The sequence below is a fragment of the Pelophylax lessonae genome (genome assembly GCF_965119305.1).
Source record: "Pelophylax lessonae genome assembly, chromosome: 1".
Classification (NCBI taxonomy): Eukaryota; Metazoa; Chordata; class Amphibia; order Anura; family Ranidae; genus Pelophylax; species Pelophylax lessonae.
In genome coordinates this window covers 601,038,161-601,060,918 of record NC_138768.1, presented here as the reverse complement: position 1 = coordinate 601,060,918, position 22,758 = coordinate 601,038,161, and the positions used below count along the sequence as shown (strand labels likewise).

The window sequence follows — 22,758 nt, the reverse complement described above, 5'->3', positions numbered from 1 at the left end:
CCCGTGGTGGACCGCCCGATTAAGTGTGTGTTATACGCCGATAACTACGGTATGTTACTGATTTCTTCTTTACAGGGCTAGATGGATTAGTGTTAGATCGTGGATGTCTGAAGATGCAGGGATTTTAGTGTTAGGTGGACTTAAACTTTAAATCTGCTCTTGCCATAATGGTGTGAGTATGCACAGTCTACTTGAACGCTTAAGGGCCTGTTTGCACTAGAGCAGTGACTGGCAGTTTTGCGCACTGAAAAATTGAGTTGCTGCAAGGCCACATAGAAAAAACAATTGTTTTCTATATGCCCCGTTCTCACTACATTGTAGCCCAGAGGAACAGTGCAGTGAGGTGCTATGAAATGCAAACATGCATAATATCGCCCCTCACTGGATATCAACGCTGCTAAGCGGTGACATGGATGTCACTTATTACATTTCCCAAAAGAAAAATAAAATGCACACATCACACCGCCTCATACTGCATGTTACTGCAATCCAAAACGGACAGCTAGCTGCCTGCACACTAAAATGCTGCAGTTTGGTGTTCAGGCAAGTGCGAATGGGCTGCAACTGTTAGTATGCTCTAGCAGGTAAGGGCCCGGTGCAGTCACCCCGCCACCTCAATCATCGGCTCAACTTCTCCTGGGTCTGGTGGTATTCTTCATCCATTGGGCAGCCACTGATATAACTGCTATAAAATGTACAGGGAAGTTACACCGTCCCTGGCACCCAGCTCCTTTCCCACCATATTAGATGCAGGCAGTGTGCACATTATTTTTAATACTTTAAAATTTCTCGTTACTGTTTCTTTCTTGCTTTTTCTCCTGTCCTGTTAAGCATTTAGAGATGTTTTGGAGTTAGGAATGTGTGGTGTAGATTGTGAAGTGGCTGCCTGGTTGAAACAGGTTTGTATTTAGCTAGGGTCTGGGGAAGAGTTTAGAAGGCCTGTTGGGTTTTCTTACCATCTATGTCCTGGTTTGGGAGACTTTAAGTCTATCAAACACAGTAACCAATTTATTAAGTTTTTTGTTTTGTAACCCTTCCCCACTTATCTACTTTATAAGATCATTATATTTACAAATGCCATTGACAGTAGTGAAGTCTGACTTGAAATATACACCAATTCATCCATAACATTTTGACCCCTGATAAAGTGCATAACATTGATTATCTCATTACAATGGCTCCTGAAAGTGGTTGAGAATAATTAGGCAGAAAATGAACATAATGTCCCTAAAGAAGTTAAAGGCAGAAAACGATAAACCTTGCGGTTTGTGCATGGGTCTGTGTAGCCTTATGATAATACGGTTTGAGGTTTTGACTTGGAGGGCAAATTCTCCAGATCTCAACCCTATCCTGTATCTGTGGTATGTGCGGGGGGAAAAAAAAAGATTACGATCCATGGAAGCCCCACCTTGCAACATGCAAAACCTAAGTATACCTTCAGAGGTCTAGCCTTAACGGGTGAGGACTTTTTTGGCAACAAAAGTGGGACCAGCTCAATATTAGGTGGGTGTTAACAATGTTATGGCTGATTGGTGTATGTTAAGGCTTTTGCTTTATCGCTGATGCATTGCTTCTGATTTTAGCTCCCTTACAGTGGTTTCTGGTCATAAGACCATTGTTTCTATTGTAACTGTGAGCTGGACTACATCAGTACTCCCATTAAATTCTCATTGTGAATGAGCCCTAAATGGCCTAATCATGCATCTTTATTACCATTTATCTGAGCAGGTTGCGTTTACAACAAGAATCTACCATCCAAATATCAACAGCAATGGCAGCATTTGTCTTGATATTCTCAGATCACAGTGGTCCCCAGCTTTAACAATTTCTAAGGGTGAGTTGTCATTGGCTTAGGCCTGTTTGGTACTGTTTATCAACTAACCATTTTTGAAAACAAGCAGAAAATCTTTGGGTTATAAACTTTCTTTAGCAATCTTTTACAAATAAAACTGGGCCTTACCGCAATACTAAGAGAATTATATGAATGAGACCCGAAGCATTGTCATTCAAAAGCTAAAAATCCTTTCTCTTATTTCAAGGTTTTTTGGGGGGTTATTTAAGGCAATTTTAGAAACATCTTACATCTGTATTTTAGGCTGTAGCAAGTAACCTGTTCCAAAGCACCCACTCCAAGAGGTCCCTCCCTGTAGCAGCGTGTGGGAGTTCCTCTCACCCCGCAGACATTGTAGTATTTCAAATTGGTGGTGCTGTGTGAAGTTCTGCCCACACAGCCGTGTCATTCATTCTCAGATCTGTAAATGAGCAAGTCCTGTCTGCTGCCGCAGCAGACAAGACTTGTAGTTTTCATTGGATTTAGGAGTGTGGTAATTGGCATAAGTGCCCTAGTAGTCCATTGACACTACCTCCTAGCATTCTAATTGAAAACCCATGCAGGGTAACGGCAGTGAGCTGGAGGAAGAGTTTGCAGGAGCTGCACCTGTTCATTGATTGAGGATGGAATGCTTTGCAGACTTCTAAATGAAAAAATAGTGCACTTTTTTTTTTCCAGGATAAATGTGCATTTTTTCTTTAAAAGTGAACTAGCGCTTTAAGGCAAAGAACATTTTTTGCAAGTAGCTAGACATTTACTCACCAGAAATGCAGTGTTCATTTTTAGGAGTTAAGTGGTGATTGTCATTTTACTACTATAAACCAGGGGCCTCCAAACTTTCTAAACAAGGGACCAGTTTTCTGTCCTTCAGCCTTTAGGGGTACGGACTGTAGCCATTGGGAGAAGAAAATGTTCTGGTGTCAGTGGGAGTAAAAGATGCCACATCTTTAGTGAGAGGAATAATTCCCTATCATTAGTGTTAGTGGGAGAAATAATGCCCAATCACTGGTGTCAATGGGTGGAAGCGTAACCATCATTGGTATCAGTGGGAGGAATATTGCTCCATTGTTGGTGTCAGTGACAAGAATTCTGCCACCATTGTTGGTGTCAGAAGGAATAGTGCCTTTAAGGGCCAGTTGAAGGCAAGCAAAGGGCTGCAGTTTGGAGACCACTGCTGTAAATATTTAATCTCCCAATCAACTCAGGCAATGAACAGAGCAGAGTGTTGCCACCAGGTAAAAATTGTTCTCACTTTGCTCTCGCCTTGAAAACCTGCGAAATTGTTAGAAAAATATCACCTTATCTACCATGTACTTGTATGAGAATATGCTGTTCTTTGTGTGAAATCCCTTGTGGTCCTGCCAGTCCCTCTGCTTTCCTTTTTAAAAACTGAGCACACTAAGCAGGAGAACACACCATAATCAGTTCTCTAGCTATGTTGGGAATTCAGTGTACACTCAATGATTAGACTTGTCCTGATGCCTCCGTTGCAAGCTCAGTGTGAAGCCCCTGTTTCTTCTCCCCCTAGCTCTTAGGCAGCTGCGAACAGAGGGAATGTGATCACTTACATTATAAAAATCTTTTTTATTTTTAGATGTATACAAAAATGTTTTGCCTTTAAATTTCTATTTTAAACTGAATGGGTTGTTACTACAAGTTGATCGTTTGCAATCACTTTAAGCTAGCCATACTTTATACAATTTTATTATTGAATTTTCTTTAGATTTACCTTAAAGTGTAAGTGCACCCTGAAATTAAAATCCCCTGCATCTACAGACATCCATGATCTAACATTAACCTATCTAGCCCTGTAAAGAAGAAATCGTTTTTTTTTTTTTTTTTTTTAAGCCGCTCCCACACTGAGCTAGTCTCCAGCGACGGAAGCTCTGCAGAGGACACAGCAGACAACGGCTGTGAAATGAATGGAAAGCAAAGTCACCCATAGGCTTACTATGCGGCTTTCGTTGTCGATTGCGTCCTCCGCATGTGATCCCACAGCGAAGCCGCATCTGACAGCTCTGTGTGGATTTTAGTGTTAGGGTGGACTTCTACTTCAAACTATGTAGTGCAAGGGCCTGCCTGATTGTATAAAAATTGAAAGTGTATAGGTTTTACCTCCTATGGTTTTGGGCTAAGACTCAATTTACACCTGAGCGTATCGTTTTTCATGCAATTTTTGCAGGTGTTTGGAGGCAGGCATTGACATCTAACAGCAATTGTAATCGGCTTAAAGGCTCCATTTACACCTGAGCGTATCTTTTCCAGGCGGGCATTTACATCTAACAAACGCTTATCTGCCAAAAAAGAAGCTCGTACTTTTTTGATAAGCGTTTTAAGAGCTGAAAAATGCTCAGGTATGAACAGGGCCTAAAAAGAAGGCTCATGTACTTTTTTGAGCTTCAGGCATTTTGCGACAAAACACATGTGAACAGGAGGCTATTAAAATTAATGGGATTTTGCTTGTTGGGCTTTTTGAGACTTCAGAGATGAGCGTTTTACGAGCTGAAAAACGCTCCGGTGTGGATAGGGCCTTGAGGAAAATTTGTATAATGTATGGACAGCCTTATGCTTTTGGGCGAAATACTGTAAATATCTTTACATTTGGGTTAGGTTTAAAAGCTTATGTATAGACATCCCAGTTGTATTTTATGTTTGATACCCATTTATGTATGCATGACCAGTAAGTGGCAAGGCTTTGGAACCAACTTCCCCTAATGGCAACTCGTGTAAGACAACTCATGTAAGATAGCAAGGCAATGGCTTTTGCCACTGGCCATAAACCTTTAAATAGCTGCTACTGTTTAAAAATGTAATTTCTCTTACGTCCTCCGACAGTCGCCGCCTCTCCATATTCGTCACTATGGGGTTATTGACCTTTGCTCCGTAGGAGTAGCTAGGCAACAGAATATGTCAATATTAAAGCTTTTAGCATATCCCACCCCCAGGGGGTGGTCCCCTCAGTCAATACCCTCCTGCTTCCTGTATCCATACCTCAGTTTCATTGTCTAGCCTTCGATTCGCCATTGCGGAGGATCATTACCAATTTGTGGCGCTGCCTTTTGGTCTCGCTTCGGCTCCGTGGGTGTTCACCAAGGTGCTTGCACCAGTTCTGGCTTTATTGAGAGCCCAGGGCATCTCGGTCCTGGGGTATCTGGATGACATTCTGGTTTGGTCTGCGACCAGTCAGGGTCTGGTGAAAGACCTGTCCGTCACGATGCAAACTCTACAGGAGTTTGGTTGGACGATAAACTTTCCAAAATCGACACTGTGCCCGTCGGTTCGTCTTCCCTACCTGGGAATGATCCTGGACTCTGTTCAGGCGAAGGTCTTCCTGCCGGAAGACCAGCTCAGGACACTTCAGGAAGAAGTCGGGTCCCTCCGGGACGTTCCGTGCTCGTCCCTCCGGACGGGCATGAGGTGTCTGGGATTGATGGTCTCGGCTTTCGAGGCAATTCCCTTTGCCCAGTTTCACACGAGGGGTCTCCAAGCGGAGATCCTGTCCAGGTGGGATGGGCGACCACAATCTCTGGATCTTCAGATCTCGTTGAGTCCTCGCACCAGAAGGGATCTTCTGTGGTGGCTACAGTCCCCGGCGGTGTCGGGGGGCAAGTCTTTTCGCCCTCTTTCGTGGACAGTGATCACCACGGATGCCAGCCTGTCGGGCTGGGGTGGTGTTCTGGGCGTTCTGTCCACCCAGGGTACTTGGTCGGAGAGGGAATCCTCCCTTCCGATAAACATTCTGGAATTGCGGGCGATAAATCTCTGCCTTCGACGTTGGACGGACAGGCTTCAGGGCCGTCCGGTTCGGGTGCAGACGGACAATGCCACAGCGGTGGCCTACATCAACCACCAAGGGGGCACCAGGAGTGCCCGGGCGGCTCGGGAGGTGGCCGACATTCTGTCTTGGGCCGAGACGCACGTCCCGGCGATCACGGCAGTTCACATTCCGGGGGTGGAGAACTGGCAGGCGGATAATCTGAGTCGCCAGACCCTGGACCAGGGGGGGAATGGTCACTCCACCCGGATGTCTTCCAGATGTTGTGCGCGAAGTGGGGTCTTCCAGATGTGGACCTGTTCGCGTCTCGTCTGAACAAGGTGGGAAGGTTTGTGGCAAGGACGCGCGATCCTCGGGCAGACGCATCGGACGTGTTAGTGGCTCCGTGGCATCAGTATCGACTGATGTATGCATTCCCACCGATTCAGCTACTATCAGGTTCCTTCGCAGGTTGTCCTCGGAACTGCTCACGTTGATTCTGGTGGCGCCAGACTGGCCTCGCCGGTCTTGGTACGCAGACCTCGTGAATCTGGCGGTCGACGCTCCATGGCGTCTACCTCTTCGAGAAGATCTTCTGTCTCAAGGACCGATATTCCATCCTGCTTTACAGTCGCTGGCTTTGACGGCCTGGCTGTTGAAACCGAGGTCCTGAGGGATAGGGGTCTCTCCCCGGAGGTCATTCACACTTTGATCAACGCTAGAAAGACTTCTTCGGGGAAGGTTTACTACCGTACTTGGAAGGCCTATTTTGCCTGGTGTGAGTCCAGGGGGTTTTCCCCTCGCTCATACTCGTTGTCTAGGGTGTTGTCTTTCCTTCAAACGGGTGTGGACCAGCGTTTGGCGTTGGCCACGATTAAGGGTCAGATTTCTGCGCTGGCCGTTCTCTTTCAACGCCCTGTGGCGTCTAATTCTTTGGTTAGCACTTTTGTTCAAGGGGTGCGACACCTGGTCCCTCCTAGGAGGGAGCCTTTGCCTCCATGGGACTTGAACCTCGTTCTGTCCGTGTTGCAACATGCTCCCTTTGAAAAGATCAGGGAGATCTCGTTGCCTCTGTTGTCCAGGAAGGTCTCTTTTTTGGTGGCGGTCACTTCGGCTCGCAGAGTGTCGGAGCTGGCAGCCTTGTCCTGCAGGTCTCCGTATTTGGTGATTCACTTGGATAAGGTGGTCTTGCGACCTAACCCTTCTTTTCTCCCGTAGAGGATCTCGGAATTTCATCTCAATGAGGACATTGTCTTGCCTTCACTTTGCACGAAGCCTAGACATCCGAAGGAGGTGGATTTACACTCCTTGGATGTTTGGGCGATCAGGGTTTACCTGTCATCGACTAAATCCTTTCGCAAGACGGATTCTCTATTTGTCCTTCCAGAGGGGCCTCGGAAGGGCTTGGCGGCGTCGGCTTCTACCATCGCCAAATGGATCAGACAGACTATTGAACAGGCATATGTTTTGAAGGGAAAAGTTCCCCCTATGCCTGTGAAGGCGCACTCTACCAGATCTCTGAGTACGTCTTGGGCCTGTCATCATCTGGCTTCTGTGGCCCAGGTGTGTAAGGCGGCGACTTGGTCGTCCGTTCACACCTTCTCAAAGTTCTACAAAGTGGATGTTCAGGCATCGGCAGATGCTTCTTTTGGCCGCAAGGTTCTTAGTGCGGCAGTGCCTTAGGGTCCCTTATTTTTGGGCCCTTGGCTGTTTGGGATGTTTTTATCCCTGGGTTATTTGTTTTTCCTGGGTTGTTGCTCCTGTTGAGCAAAGTTTTTCTCATGCTGCCCAGCTGGTTTCCTTCCTTTAATAAGGTTCCTTTTTTTTTTTTTTTTTCTGCTGTGGGTACTGCGTTGCCTTAGGCGCGGCTGCGTTTCCCACCCCTCATGTATGCACTGCTTTGGGGCGTCCCCATAGTGACGAATATGGAGAGGCGGCGACTGTCGGGAGGACGTAAGAGAACTGAATTTTTGTAAAATCTTACCTGTAAAATTCCTTTCTCTGAGTCCTCCGACAGTCGCCGCCCCCGCCCCTCTTTTGGGGTTTATGTACTCTACTGCTATTCTACTGAAACTGAGGTATGGATACAGGAAGCAGGAGGGTATTGACTGAGGGGACCACCCCCTGGGGGTGGGATATGCTAAAAGCTTTAATATTGACATATTCTGTTGCCTAGCTACTCCTACGGAGCAAAGGTCAATAACCCCATAGTGACGAATATGGAGAGGCGGCGACTGTTGGGAGGACTCAGAGAAAGGAATTTTACAGGTAAGATTTTACATAAATTCATACATACATACATAAAAGCTTGACTTCGCCCATGCACAGTCCCAGGTGGTATACACACTCAGCTATAGGCACTATCTATTTTTTTTTTTTTCTGCCTAATCAGGAGTAAGGACCTAGTTCCTTGCTGGGCTCTCCGGTCCTGGCTATATATATATATATATATATATATATATATATATATATATATATATATATATATATATATATATATATATATATATATATATATATATATATATATATATATATTACACACACACTGCCTTGCGAAAGTATTCGGCCCCCTGGAACTTTGCAACCTTTTGCCACATTTCAGGCTTCAAACATAGATGTAAAACTAATTTTTTGTGAAGAATCAACAAGTGGGACACAATCATGAAGTGGAATGAAATTTATTGGATATTGCAAACTTTGTTAAATAAACTGAAAAATTGGGCATGCAAAATTATTCAGCCCCTTTACTTTCAGTGCAGCAAACTCTCTCCAGAAGTTCAGTGAGGATCTCTGAATGATCCAATGTTGACCTAAATGACTAATGATGATAAATAGAATCCACCTGTGTGTAATCAAGTCTCCGTATAAATGCACCTGCACTGTGATAGTCTCAGAGGTCCGTTTAAAGCGCAGAAAACATGAAGAACAAGGAACACACCAGGCAGGCCCGAGATACTGTTGTGGAGAAGTTTAAAGCCGGATTTGGTTACAAAAAGATTTCCCAAGCTTTAAACATCCCAAGGAGCACTGTGCAAGCGATAATATTGAAATGGAAGGAGTATCAGACCACTGCAAATCTACGAAGACCTGTCCGTCCCTCTAAACTTTCAGCTCATACAAGGAGAAGACTGATCAGAGATGCAGCCAAGAGGCCCATGATCACTCTGGATGAACTGCAGAGATCTACAGCTGAGGTGGGAGACTCTGTCCATAGGACAGCAATCAGTCATATACTGCACAAATCTGGCCTTTATGGAAGAGTGGCAAGAAGAAAGCCATTTCTTAAAGATATCCATAAAAAGTGTCGTTTAAAGTTTGCCACAAGCCACCTGGGAGACACACCAAACGTGTGGAAGAAGGTGCTCTTGTCAGATGAAACCAAAATCGAACTTTTTGGCAACAATGCAAAACGTATGACGTAAAAGCAACACAGCGCACCACCCTGAACACACCATCCCCACTGTCAAACATGGTGGTGGCAGCATCATGGTTTAGGCCTGCTTTTCTTCAGCAGGGACAGCGAAGATGGTTAAAATTGATGGAAAGATGGATGGAGCCAAATACAGGACTGGCACGGAGATTTGTCTTCCAACAAGACAATGATCCAAAACATAAAGCAAAATCTACAATGGAATGGTTCACAAACATATCCAGGTGTTAGAATGGCCAAGTCAAAGTCCAGACCTGAATCCAATCGAGAATCTGTGGAAAGAACTGAAAACTGCTGTTCACAAATGCTTTCCATCCAACCTCACTGAGCTTGAGCTGTTTTGTAAGGAGAAATGGGCAAACATTTCAGTCTCTCGATGTGCAAAACTGATCGAGACATACCCCAAGTGACTTACAGCTGTATTCGCAGCAAAAGGTGGCACTACAAAGTATTAACTTAAGAGGGCTGAATAATTTTGCACGCCAAATTTTTCAGTTTTTTTTGTTAAAGTTTGAAATATCCAATATTCAACACTGTGTGTGTGTGTGTGTGTGTGTGTGTGTGTGTGTGTAATTTTTTTTTTTTATGGAATTTTTTCCTAGCTTTGTTCCCCTCCAATCCTTTGGTGGTCACTGTGGGTCTTTTGGCCCCCCTCCCTGGGTGAGGTTATGAGCTGGCTTTTGCCACATGCTCTAAAAGGGGCTTGTTGGTGTTGCTGCTGCCCGGGTTTTTACTGTTGTGCAACGGGGGGGTTGAGGAGGGTTCCCTCCCACCCTGGGGGTTGGTGACTAGAGCAGGGATGTCCTTTGGCCTCCCCGCGGTGGCTGTTGGGCAGGGGGAGTGTATGGTTTAGCGTCCGCGCCTCACGTGGTCGGATCCAGCCAAAAATTTAGGCCGCGGCTTTTTTGGCCTATTGCTCAAACTGTGTGGGGGGGGGGGGGGTGCCCGGGGGGGGGTGCCCCGCCCCTGTAAGGGTGGCTGAAGCCATGCGGCTGAGTCAGGCACCCCTGTTAAGGGGTGGCCCCAGTGAGTTTGGCTGAGGCCCTCACTCTTCCTTTTGGGAATCTGACGGACTCGGATCCGCGCACATGCGGTTTGGCCTCCACGAAAATTTAGGCTGCGGCTTGCAACCTGCAAGGCCATGCGGCTGGGGTGGTGCTGTGGGGGCAGTTCCCTTTTTGATAGCATTGGAGGGGCTCGGAGGGTGACACCCTCTCGTCCCCTTTTTGCAGGGTCTAGTTGGTGGTCCATTGGTGGGCCCTCATTTGGCATCCTCTTTAGTGGGATTCCAGTCGGCTTAAATGCTGGTATGCGTACCAGACTTCTAAGAAGGCCTTTTCTGATCTTCCCAGTCAGATCAGCTGTTTGGGATCAGCTGTTTGGAGCTTCTTTGGATGAAATCGTTAAGAGTTGCATGAGCGGAGAGTACTCTTCTGCTGGCTACCAAGGGCAAGGAACCCCGTTTTAGACGTGCGCCATTCTCCTCGGCATGAGCGTTTTTTTTTTTTTTTTTCCCCCCCTCAGGGTCCCATGACAAGGGATCAAAAGTCTGGGCCTCCACCGGAGGTTCCAAGAGGACCTGGTCTGGCAAGCCACGAGCGGGCTCTTCCAGACCTGCGGACAAGGCTGCCTCTGCATGAAGGGACGCCCTCACCCGTTTCTGGGGTGGGGGGCCATCTTCGCTGGTTTCCGGATCCATGGACCTCCCTGGTACAGGACAAGTGAGTCCACGAACTTATAAGGTCAGGCTTCAAGATCGAGTTTGGTCTTGTTCTCCGGAAAGGTTCTTCCCTTCCAACCTGCACTTGTCCACAGATCGCTTACAGTCTCTGGGGCAGTGCAAGACTTGTGACTTTTAAGGGGTGATTCATCCAGTCTCAACTTCCAAACTTTTTCAGGGTTTTTTTCTCAAACCTCTTTACAGTTCCCAGGAAAGAAAGCAAGGTATGTCCAATTCTGGCCCTCATGGCGTTAAACTGCTTTATACAGAGGTTCTGCATGAAGTCCATTCACACGGTAGTTGGTGTCCCTAGGTCTGGGTTTTCTTCTCACTTCTATCGACAAGGACGGAATATTTTTCTTGTATACGAATAAATAAATTTCTTAGTCAATACCCATTACCAACATTATTATTGTCCCAACGGTTGTATGATTATTATACCACCTTTCCCGAAAGGAAGAAAGGTATTTCTTTTATAACGCATTAAATTCTAAATCTATATTCTAGAAGACCGGGCCTATGCTAAAATGGGAGGAAGAACTGTGTCAAACGTTTACAAATATGCAATGGTCTCAAGCCATTAAATATTCCTATAAGATATCCCGGTGTGTTAACCATTGGGAATTAACACAGAAAATTCTCTCTAGATGGTATCTTACTCCTTATCGACTCAAAATTTTATCCCGACACATTCGCCACTGTGTTGGCGAATGTGCAGACAAATGGGCAATTTACACCACACGTTATGGGCTTGTAAAAATCTAACAAGCTTTTGGAATCAAATTTTCAATTTTATAGGAACAATAACCGGCACAGTTATTGAACCAAACCCGGCATTAGCACTTTTAAATCTGGGGATAGATATCCGATAAAGATACCATGGATTATAGCCCATATATTGGTAGCTGCGAGGGTAATAACTAGACAGTGGAAAAGCATCGAAGTTACTAAATTAGTGGATAATAACATCTGTTAGATTAACGTACGAGTACGAAAAGGCATTGGCATTGCGTTTTAACACAATGCCGATGTTCTTAAATTGGGAATTATGGACCCTTTAGATTGGCTTTTAAAGGATTGACTAGCAAGGATTTAAATTCTGAGGAAATGGTGTATTCCAATTGCTTATTGCTCATATAGTGATTATGAACACTAATGGTGCAGATTATTTCTTGCTTATGTTTTATGTATATATCTTTGTATTGAAGGAATTGTAGATGGGATGCTCCTTTTTTTTTTTTTTTTTTTTTTTTTTTTTTCTGTATCTTTTTGGTTGTGATTTTTGATTTGTATTGTAAAAAAAGATTAAAGAAAAGACGCCTACCCACACATTCTAATGTCTGGATCTGCTGTCCCAAGGACCAATCTTCCATCCTGCTTTATAGTGGCTGGCTTTGACGGCTTGGCTGTTGAACGCCAGGTGCTAAAGGATAAAGGCTTGTCTAAGTTGGTGATTCCTATGCTGTTGAAAGCTACCGTTGTACGTGGAAGACATACATTGTGTGATGCGAGTCTCTTGGGGTTCATCCTCACTCCTTAGTTGATCAGATCTTAACCACTTAAGCCCCGGAGGATTTGGCTGCTCAAAGACCAGGCCCTATTTTGCGATTCGGCACTGCGTGACTTAACGGACAATTGCGTGGTCGTGCCACACTGTACCTAAATGAAATTGACAACCTTTTTTTTTCCCCACAAACAGAGCTTTCTTTTGGTGGTATTTGATCACCTGTGCGATTTTTACTTTTTGCGCTATAAACAAAAAAAGAGCAATTTTGAAAAAAATAACTTATTTTTCACATTTTTTTTTATATGAAATTCCCCCCAAAAAATGTAAAAATCGCAATAAGCATATTTTGATTTGCGCAAAAGTTATTGCGTTTACTAACAACGGTAAAGATTTGTGATTTTTTATTTATTTTTTTTTAACTAGTAATGGCGGCTATCTGCTGTGGTTTTTTTTTTTTTTGCGGGACTGCGACTTCGCCGCGGACAGATTGGACCCTTGACTGACATTTTTGACACTTTTGGGGGTACCGGTGACATTACTACAGTAATCAGTGCTATACATATGCACTGTTACTGTAAAAATGGCACTGGCAGGGAAGGGCTTAACTTTGAGAGCAAGGGGTTAAGTGTGTCCCTAGGGGCGTGCTAACTGTAATGGGGTGTGGCTTTTGCTGTAACCACAGAGACATACGATCCTACATAGCAGGATCGTATGATCTCTGCTGTTACATCAGGGAGAATGACAGGCGGCTTTATTTACATCAGCGGGAGATCGCGAGTGACCGGCAGACATCGGAACCACCGGTCACTCGCGCTGGGATGCCCGGGAACGCGCCTCCGGCGGCGTGTGCTCGCCCCCTATTGGCTCGCAGACGAGTGACGTATCGGTTCGTCTCTTTGCCTGCACGGGGCTGACTATCGCAGTATATGTATTTGCGGCGGTCGGCAAGTGGTTAACCTTCCTTCAATGGGGGTTAAACAGCGGTTGGCCTTCAGAACCATCAAGGGCCAGGTATTGGCCTTGGCGTTTTTCCAGGGCCAGGTATTGGCCTTGCTGTTTTTTTCCAACGACCTTTGGCCAGACATTCCCTGGTGGGTACCTTTCTTTGGGGTGTCTGACATTTGGTTCCTTCAGTGCGGGCTCAGTTGCCGCCCTGGGATCTTAATTTGTTGTGGTCAGCTTTACATAAGCCTCCCTTTGAAAATATTCGGGAGCTTTTCCTGTTTTCGCTGTCCCAGGTGGTGGCCTTTTTTGGTAGCTTTCCCCTCTGCGCGAAGGTTGTCAGAACTTGCGGCGTTATCCTGTCCACCTTTATAGTGATTCACAAGGATAGGGTGGTGCTTTGCCCGTCTGTCATTCCTTCCTAAGGTGGTCTCTGACTTTCATTTGACTAAAGACATTGTGTGGTCTTCCCTGTGTCCCAGGCCTAAACATCTGATTGAAATTGCCTTGGATGTGGTTCAGGGCAGTTAGGGTGTACCTCGCAGCTATGTAGTCTTTTAGGAAGTCACTCTATTGTGCTCACGGCGGACCTCACAAAGGGTTTTCAGCTTCCTCTGCGACCATTTCCAGATGGATCCGACAGACAGTGGTTCAGGCCTATATTCCATCAAGGGTCAGGTTCCTCCTTTCCCTATCAAGGCACTTCATTAGGGTGCCTAGTGCCTCCTGGGCTTTCCGTGATGCGTCAGTGACACAGGTTTGCAAGGCAGCCATCTGGTCGTCGGTGCACACTTTTACAAAGTTTTTATAAAGTGGATGTGTTGGCATCTGGGGATGCTTCTTTTGGCCGCAAGGTTTTGCTGGCTGCCGTTTTAGAGGACCTGGTCCTTTGAGGGTGTATTTTTCAGGTGTGTTCCAGTTTATGGTAGAGCTTGGTTAGCTGATTAGCTATGGTTAGCCTTGGGAATTTTTTTTTCTGATGTTTTACCACCCCTCATGTTTAACACTGCTTTGGGACGTCCCAATGGTTAAGAAGAATCAGGAACTGTGTTTATGAACGAAAGCGAAAATTGCATTTTTGACAAAATCCATTTTTTTTTTTTTTTTTAATCTTCATTGATTCCCCCACCCCTTTTTATTTTTAAGTGGTCCGTTGTGACTGTTCTAAACCTCCAGACAGTCGCTAAACCTCCAGACAGTCGCTAATATATCTGTTACTGGTTGGGGGAAATAGTCAAAAATCCAACTTTCTATTCACTGAAGGAAGTTTGAGTGATGTGCTGTGGGGGCCTCTAGTGTCTGTCAGCGCTTCTCTTCCATCTCAGTGTGGCAGGCTGTTTGGCGCTCTTCAGCTCTGGGGTGATGAGTCTCTGGGGGTATACGATCCTTCCTCTGCTATACAGTGCTGCGGTGCGCAGATTCTTGTGGTGCTTTAGCTCCGATTAACCCCTTGTTGGCAATGGAGCCTCTGGAGCGTGTATCCCTACCTGACCCACTCCTGGAAGCTGTGGGACCCTCTGGGTCTGTCTGACCTGGTGGCCATGATGGCAGCCCTACAATCGCTTGTACCGCCACGGACGAGTGTCAGCCCATTGGGTCTGCGTCCACTCACGCTGAGTGCTCGAACAATGAGTCGTCCTCCACAGCCGCGCATGAACGCAATGGTGGAGGCCCTATTTGAAAGTGCGGGAAACTTTAAAGTTGGAGGAATCGGCTGGTGCTGAGTCAGCGACACCGGTGCAGTTTGGCGCACCCGCAAACCTTCCAAGGGGACAAAGGTGTTCCCATTTTCTGCCTATTTTAACAAACTTGTCACTAGTCAGTGGGGCTCCCCGAAATGCATGGTTGGAATACCTAAGCGCATCGCTAGGAGATATCCCTTTTTGAAGTGTCTCTCCTGAATAATCGAACGTCTCCACCGTCGGGACTCTCAGGTTTCCAGGTTAAATTAAGGCTACGCTTTTTCCGGTGGAGGATTCGCCATCTGTTAAGGATCCCAAACAAAGACCTCGGGGGGCACACCCTGAACATGCATTTCTAAAGCTGGTGCAGCTATGAACCAAGCAACATGCATATTTACAGAGAATAGCGCACACAATCAAAAGAAATGACTATCAAATATAAAGGCAATCAATAAATAAAAATGGGGATTTAGTCCCACCATATGGCCACATCGTGCTCAAGCCCACCACTACGTGAAAGTACCCCATTGTCAGTGGGTCCTACACTATCCATTAAAAGGATGAATCCAGCCTCTACCATTGGAAATGCTTACTCCTTACTGTGAAAGATGTGCAACTGCACTATAAGGGACTCCTCCTGTATATACTTGCTAGTGGACACTGATAAGAGTACAGGTGTGGGAGGGTGGGGTGCTCAACCCCAGAAGGATCCCGTGGACAAGAATGCTGAGGCTCTGACCCGGTATCTTTTTACCCTGGCTGTTTCAATGTTGAGGTTGGTGTTTGCTAACACCTTGGTATCCCAGACCTTAACGTAATGGGCAAAAGGTTTACGCCAGGATCTGGGAGGGGAGTAAACACTCTCCTGAGCTGGCAGACAGTTGATCCAGGGGTTACAGTACATTTCTGATGCATCTTTGGATGCGGCCCCTTTGGCCGGCAGGGTATTGGTGATGGTGGTGAGTCTTCGCTGCATATGGTTGAAAGACTGGTAAGGCTGACCAGGCTTATTAAAAGGTGCTACCTTTTTGTAGGTGACCCATTTGTTCGGTGCCTATATGGAAGAGATCATTAAGGTCCTTACGGGAAGTAAGAGTACATTACTTCCGCAGGTTGCAAAGGCCAATGAACCTCGTCGTAAAAATGCTCCTCAGCTCACAAGCTGGCATTTCCTCCGTCTGGATTGCAGGGAAAGGGTTTGTGATCCACCAGTATTTTGTGGTAGTTTTCAGAAGGCCCTGGAATATATGGGGGGGACGTCTTCACCTTTTTCCAGATCCATGGACCTTGCTCATTCAGGACAGATGGTCCAGGAGTTGGTTCGGTTACAAAATCAAGTTGTGCTTGTTCCAGAGTTGAGACGTTTTGAAGGTTTTTATTCAAATCTGTTTGCAGTTCCCAGGAAGTAAGGCAATGTTCGTCCATTCGACCATTCTCCGTTCCCTCCCATTCCTTTTGTTTCTCACCTGTTGGAGTTTCTACAACTGGGTGCAGATCAACGTTTGGCTCTGGGCACCTCAAGGGCCAGATCTCCACCTTGGCTATATTTTTTCGAAAGGCCGTTGGCTGCGAATTCCTCTTTTCACACTTTTTTGTGCAGGGAGTTCATCATTTGGCTCCTCTGGTGCCATCCCTGGCACCTCCGTGGGATTTTAATTTGGTGCTGTAATTGTGAACTTCCTTTGCTCACTTTGTTGCAGAAGGTGGCCTTTTTAGTCTATTACTTCCACACGTAGGGTGTCAGAGTTGGCTGTGTTGTCCTGTCGGTCACCTTACCTGGTGATTCACAGGGACAAAGTGGTGTTTTGCAACCCTGTCAGGCGTTCCTTCCTAAGGTTGTCTCGGGGTTTCATTTGAATGATATGGTGTTACTGTCCTTGTGTCGTAAGCCGAAACATCCTAAAGAAATTGCTTTACATTCCTTGAATGTGGTCAGGACGATTCGGGTGTACCTGGCGATTCTTCTTACTGATGGACCCTGTAAGGGGCAGGCTGCATCTGCTGCGACCATTTCCAAGTGGATCATGCAGACAGCGGTGCAGGCCTATTCTATTAAGGGTCAGGTTCCTCCTTCCTGTCCAGGCGCATTCTACAAGGGCGCTTGGTGTCTCCTGGGCCTTCTGTCTTCAGGTGTGCCAGGCGACTATGTGGTCGTCTGTACACACATTCACAACGTTTTTTTATAAGGTGGATGTACTTGCATCTTCGGATGCAGTGTTCAAATGCAAAGTTTTGCAGGCTGCAGTTGCAGAGGCTCCCGCCTCTTGAGGGTGCATTTTTTTCCTAGTGATCAACTCCAGTTGTTCCTGGTTGAGCTCCTGTTTTTACCTGGTTGGCTATGTTTAGCCTTGTTAGGAATTCTTCGTATTGCTGTGTTTTTCCCACCCCTCATGTTGACACTGCTTTGGGACATCCCAATGGTCTAGAAGACATGAGCTGCGTTTTGTCAGTAAATGAAAGAACTGGATTTTTGTCTTACCGTAAAATCCTTTTTTCTGAGGTTCATTGATGGGCACAGCACCTGCCCCTCTGTTGGGTTGAGTTGTGTTCTTCTGACACTGCTTGTTACAAACTGAAGTCCTATAGCAGGAAGTGATGGTATACCCCCTGAAACTGCCTCAGTGGCGTAACCAGAAAGGTTTCCGCCTAGTCAACTCCTGAGGAGCCAACAGCTTACGCCCAATGGTCAAGAATATGGAGCTGCATCTGTCAATGAACTTCAGAGAAAAGGATTTTACGGTAAGTCAAAAATCCAGTGTTTTTTTTTTTTCTTAGTCCATCTCAAAACAATTAGATGTCACTCCCTAGGCTCACAAAAGTACCGTATGCACCACATACAAAGCAACTGCATAAATTCTGGTTTACTGCATGCTAGAAAACACCATGGGATTTATTTTACGGTAATCCATCTATGCTATGGACCTGCAGTTTTCTGGTTTGATATTAACGTCGTCCTCGCCGCCCTATAAAACATAACGCAGTAACCCTATCTTTTTTTTGGCTCTTTTTTTTTTTACATGGACGATCTAAACAAGGGAAACTTAACCTTTCCTGTTGTCTCATAACCTCAAAAATGAAACCTAATCCAGTGGAGCACATCATGGATTGTTGGGGGTTAATGAGATAAAAAAAAAACACTTACTGCTAGAAAACCAAACAACTTGTAAAAATTTGAAATATGGAACCACTGGGATACTTGTGCATTCCAACACAAACTTTAAACCTGACCTGCAGGGACAATAGTGGATCCCATATCACAGGTCCATCTTTCATGAATCCTCTAGCCATCTTTTTTTTTTTCCCCTCTTGTGTTCTTTTGTCATGTTCTTTTGCCCTAATGACCAGAATGCTAGGAGTGTTAAAGGTTTCCTATATTGGTAATGGGTTACTATTTAGATGCAAAATTTTGGCATTTCAAGAAGTTCATATTTTCCCCACATTTTATTTTATATTTTAAAATGTAAGCTTAAAAAATGTTAGCTTCAAACAAATCTGTTTTCTCATTCTTTGTTCTCCAAGCCATATTGGGTCCTATTTGAACTGGGTTGTAATATAATGTATAAAATATTTTTACTGCCTTGACTGATGAGCACAACTTTTCTTTTCAGTTCTTTTGTCAATTTGTTCACTGTTGTGTGACCCAAACCCAGATGACCCTCTAGTGCCAGAGATTGCACGGATCTACAAAACAGATAGGGAAAAGTGAGTATTGCTTCATACTTTGAAATCTTTTTTTTCTTTTTTTTTTTTTTTTTTTCTTATGCAACATTGTCTTCTTTACCAGTTAGTCCTTATATATAAAAATATAATGCATAGATATAAACATTTTTGATACTAGGCTTTCTAAATGTTCGTTTCATCATGGTTTTTAAAGTAGGTTGTTCGAAAAAGCTGTGTGTTTAAATTGTTGGGTACAATAGGCTAGCAAGAGAATGGACAGAAAAAATATGCTATGTCATAGGATAGGGGTAAGAGTTTTGGAAATTTTGCAATATTGAGTGAAGCATGGATTTAGGGGACCTTTTTTTTTTTTTTTTTTTTTTTTTTTTTATCATAATTAAAAATGGCCCCAGAATTCTAAATCAAGGACCTGGTACACTTTCCATAAGAAAATATCAATCAGACTTGTAGTACTTTTTCAATTACAAAGTGGCAACTTGAAGATTGATTTATTTATTTATTGCGCTTTACAGTGTTGCTTTGGGGTGTTAAACTGTTTTTTTCCTTTACATTGTAGTTGACAGTATACCAAAGTATTTGTTTTGATACTGTATAGCTCTTGGGATATCTAATTCGTTTACAAAATTGTTCAGCAGATAACTGGTACAGAAATTGGAGTAAGTTTCTGAATTTGGTAGAGTGCACCTTTTTGTTCACTGTAAATGCATAGGGTATAAAATGAACCATGAATCCCTGTTTGAAATGTCAGTGTCCTTTTTGATTTGGAGAGTACACAGAAATGGCCTTTTTTCTTGTAAATGTATAAATACGTAGACTAGGGCTGCACGATATTGGGGAAAAAAGTACATTGCGCTATTTGGTTTTTAACTATATATATATATATATATATATATATATATATATATATATATATATATATATATATATATATATATATATATATATATATATATATATATATATAGCGATATTTCTCCCGGACAGTCTCCGGAGGAGGGATCAGTGAGCAGAGCTCAGCTCTCCGCCAGGGGATCCGCCACACTTGTAGAACTTCTCCCGCCCCGACAGCCCGAGCCTTGTGTCGGAGCCGAAGTGTAGAGGAAGCGGGCTGAGTGAAGTGTCCCAGCAGTAGTACGGTAGCAGCCTTTGTCCCCCGGTGCTCCTCCGCCATGCTCCGGACGTCTCTCCCCCTCTCCCGCTGCTTTGCACTGTAGCGCTCTGCAGCCTCTCCGCCGCCATGCAATCCAGCTTTGCCTCTTAGTCTCCAGCCGACCATTACTCCACCCATTGTCTCTCCATTGAATCTATTTACAAAACATTACAGCCTGATCCTGCCCCCGATGCAGCCAGGAGAGACAATGGGCGGAGTAATGGTCGGCTGGAGACTAGAGGCAGGGCTGGATCGCATCGGGCTGGAGGGGCGGAGTTCCGATCACAGCCGAAAGCAAAACGGATGTGTCGGCTGCCAGCACTGTGAGTCCTCCTATGTTTTATAGGCCCCTGCTTTCAGGTGATTACACAATGGGAAAGCTTTTGAGGACCTGCTTCTGGGTGCCTCCCTTATAAACCTACCCTACTTTGTGAGTCTTTAGTTTTTCACTAGTGTGCTAAAGGTGATGGTCCTCTTTTTCCCTTCACTGAGAAATCACTCATATCCTAACCCCTTCATTTTATTTCTTTAATTTGAAGAATTCAAAGATAAAATAAACTCCTCACTGCCTTCTAATGCCACAATTAAAAGCAGTGCATCTGGATCAGGTCTACTTCAAACCTTTACCCAGACCCCATGCTGTAGAGATGGCCTGTAATGTTTTCGGTATTTGTTCTGCCTAAGTGTTTGCCTTGGCAATGCGTAGTAGTGTAGGTACGACAAACTCGCCATGTTGCTGACTATTACTGTTAAAGACTGAGGTGATTTTAGCTTGGATTCAATATGGTGTATATTTTTCTAATTTGGTGCCTAAAAACATAACCATTTACAGCTTAGTCCCAGGTGGTGGATGACCAGGTGTGACATCACACCACAGGTTGTACAGGTTACCTGCACTTTTGCCCAGGGCCCTTATAGGATACTCTGGCGCTTCCTCCCGTCCTTTTGTCACAAGAAATTGATACAGGGCAGATATAAACCAGAGTTGCTACATTTTTCTAAATTCTATATTCCACAAGCTACTTTGTGAATACCTTCACATGTAGCTATGGTAGAGGAAAGGTGAAAGGGGAGCCTTTGCAAAACCACAGGCGCACATTTGCTTTGCCGAAGGCTTACACAGCACACATCTGAGAGGGGATGCACCCCTTGCACCAATTATAGCTTTATTTCGGGCACAAACTCTGTCCAGTCAGCAGAACTCCTTTTATTACAAAGAAGTGATCCTTCCATCTCAGTTTTGAACATTTCACTGTACCTTTTGAAGATGTTCCTCCTTTTCAAAGATTTTGCGGATAGAAAGTTTGAGATGCTCTTAAAGGCTTTCTTTACTCTTGCAGGTCCAGCCCTGCAACCAGCACTCATTGCAATTTCTGTATGTCAAACTGCAACTAACTGGACTGGGGCAATGAACAAGGAGCATTTTCAGGAGTCTGCTTTAACAGAACAAATACAACAACCACCTGCCCCTCTATTTTGTTTATGCCCTAGAACAGGCCATGAGACTAATTTTCCATAATGGCTCTAATCTCCATTCACTTGCGCAGATTCTTGTGGTTAAAATTCTGGACAGCTGAAGCCTGTAAAACACCATGTGTGTGCCTTTTTCATAGAGCACCTTGCCACTTTACTCGGGTTTCAACTTTAAACTGAAGTTCAGACCTTCCTTTAGAAGTAAAGACTTGAGCCTCAAAGCCCAGCAAGTCTTCCACAAAGCCCTTTTCCCAATGAAGGGGCACCCTCACTCCTAGGAGTTGGAGACATCTGTTACCATTTCCCTCTCTGGGTCCCAGACATGTGGGTTCAGTCTTTGATTTTAAAATCGGGTACAAATTTACCCCTTTTTACAGCTTTTTTTTTTTTTTTTTCTCTTCAGATCAGCCAAAAGCTGCCAAACGACAGTCCTATTTGCAGAATGTCCTGAGCCGTCACTTGTACCAGGAAGTAGTTGAGCCAGTACCTTTTTTAAGACAGTTTAGGATTCTATTCAAATCTGTTTATGGTACCAAAGCCTAAGGATGCCCATCTGACTTATTTTGAACATAAAGTCCCTCAACAAATACCTTCAGATTCTACCAGAATTTCACATGCAATCTGCAAGGTTGGTAATTGCCTCCCCAGGGCAGGGAAAATACTTTGTATTTTTAGACCTCAAGATGCCAGTATACATATTCTCATTTATTTACCTCATCAGTGCATTCTGCGCTTTGTAACTTGGTGACAGAAAATCGCTTGCAGTTTGGGTTCAGAGGATTTGCCAAAAGGGCAGTTCTTCGGAGTAATTCATGCAGAGCCTGGGAATTCTGAGAAGAGCAAAACTGTCCAAACCTTCTCCTGAAGAATCGCCTCCTATCCAGCTGTCAGCAAACATCCACAGGACAATTCAGATGTTTTGTTTGGGTGATTAAAAAATACTTTGATCTGGTTCTGGACACATCCCAAGTAAATGTTTTCCTTCAAGAAAGGTACATTTTTCATCAATCTAGAACGGAGACATCCCAATTAGAGTTCTATATGAGTTCTAAGCCTCAAGGTAGCTTCTTTCAAGGCTGTAACATTTTCCCAATTGTATTCCAAGGGCTTTCCAACACATCCTGTCAACCAGTAGCAGGCATGCTCCTTCTCTCAACCTTTCCATTCCCAGCTAAGTAGGGGACTCTCTATCTTAGCGGATTTCAAGATCAGCCCTAACAATAGGGAGGGCTTTTCTTTCCTATCACTGAAAAGCGTTCCATGCCAGTCTTTCAGGCTGGGGAGGAGTATACCTGTCCATCACATTCTAGGGAACATGGTTACTGGTGGAAGACAAGCTCCTCACCAACATTCTATATCTGAGCAGTTTAGTTAGCTGTGTACAGCATTGGACCCATCTGCCTCCTCATATACCCCTAATAAAGGTTCAGTCGGGCAATGTCAGGGCTGTGCCCTACATCCATCAAAGGGGTATGAGTAGTCATGCAGCCTAGAAGAATGCAATTCAGATATTCCCATGGATGGAAACTCACTGATCTCTGCAGTCCACATCCCAGGACTGGAAAACTGGACTACCTCGGTGGCC

At 44.7% G+C, this 22,758-nt stretch overlaps 1 protein-coding gene across 2 annotated transcripts in view; it reads left to right on the top strand.

Moving 5' to 3' along the window:
• Nucleotides 1-22,758, top strand: part of UBE2D3 (ubiquitin conjugating enzyme E2 D3) — a 140,140-nt gene that overhangs the window by 112,422 nt on the left and 4,960 nt on the right. For both annotated transcript variants that reach the window (XM_082261704.1, XM_082261705.1), the window contains exons 5-6: nucleotides 1,729-1,834; nucleotides 18,478-18,571. In XM_082261704.1, coding sequence (XP_082117830.1) covers nucleotides 1,729-1,834; nucleotides 18,478-18,571 — 200 coding nt within the window. The remainder of the gene's footprint in view (nucleotides 1-1,728; nucleotides 1,835-18,477; nucleotides 18,572-22,758) is intronic.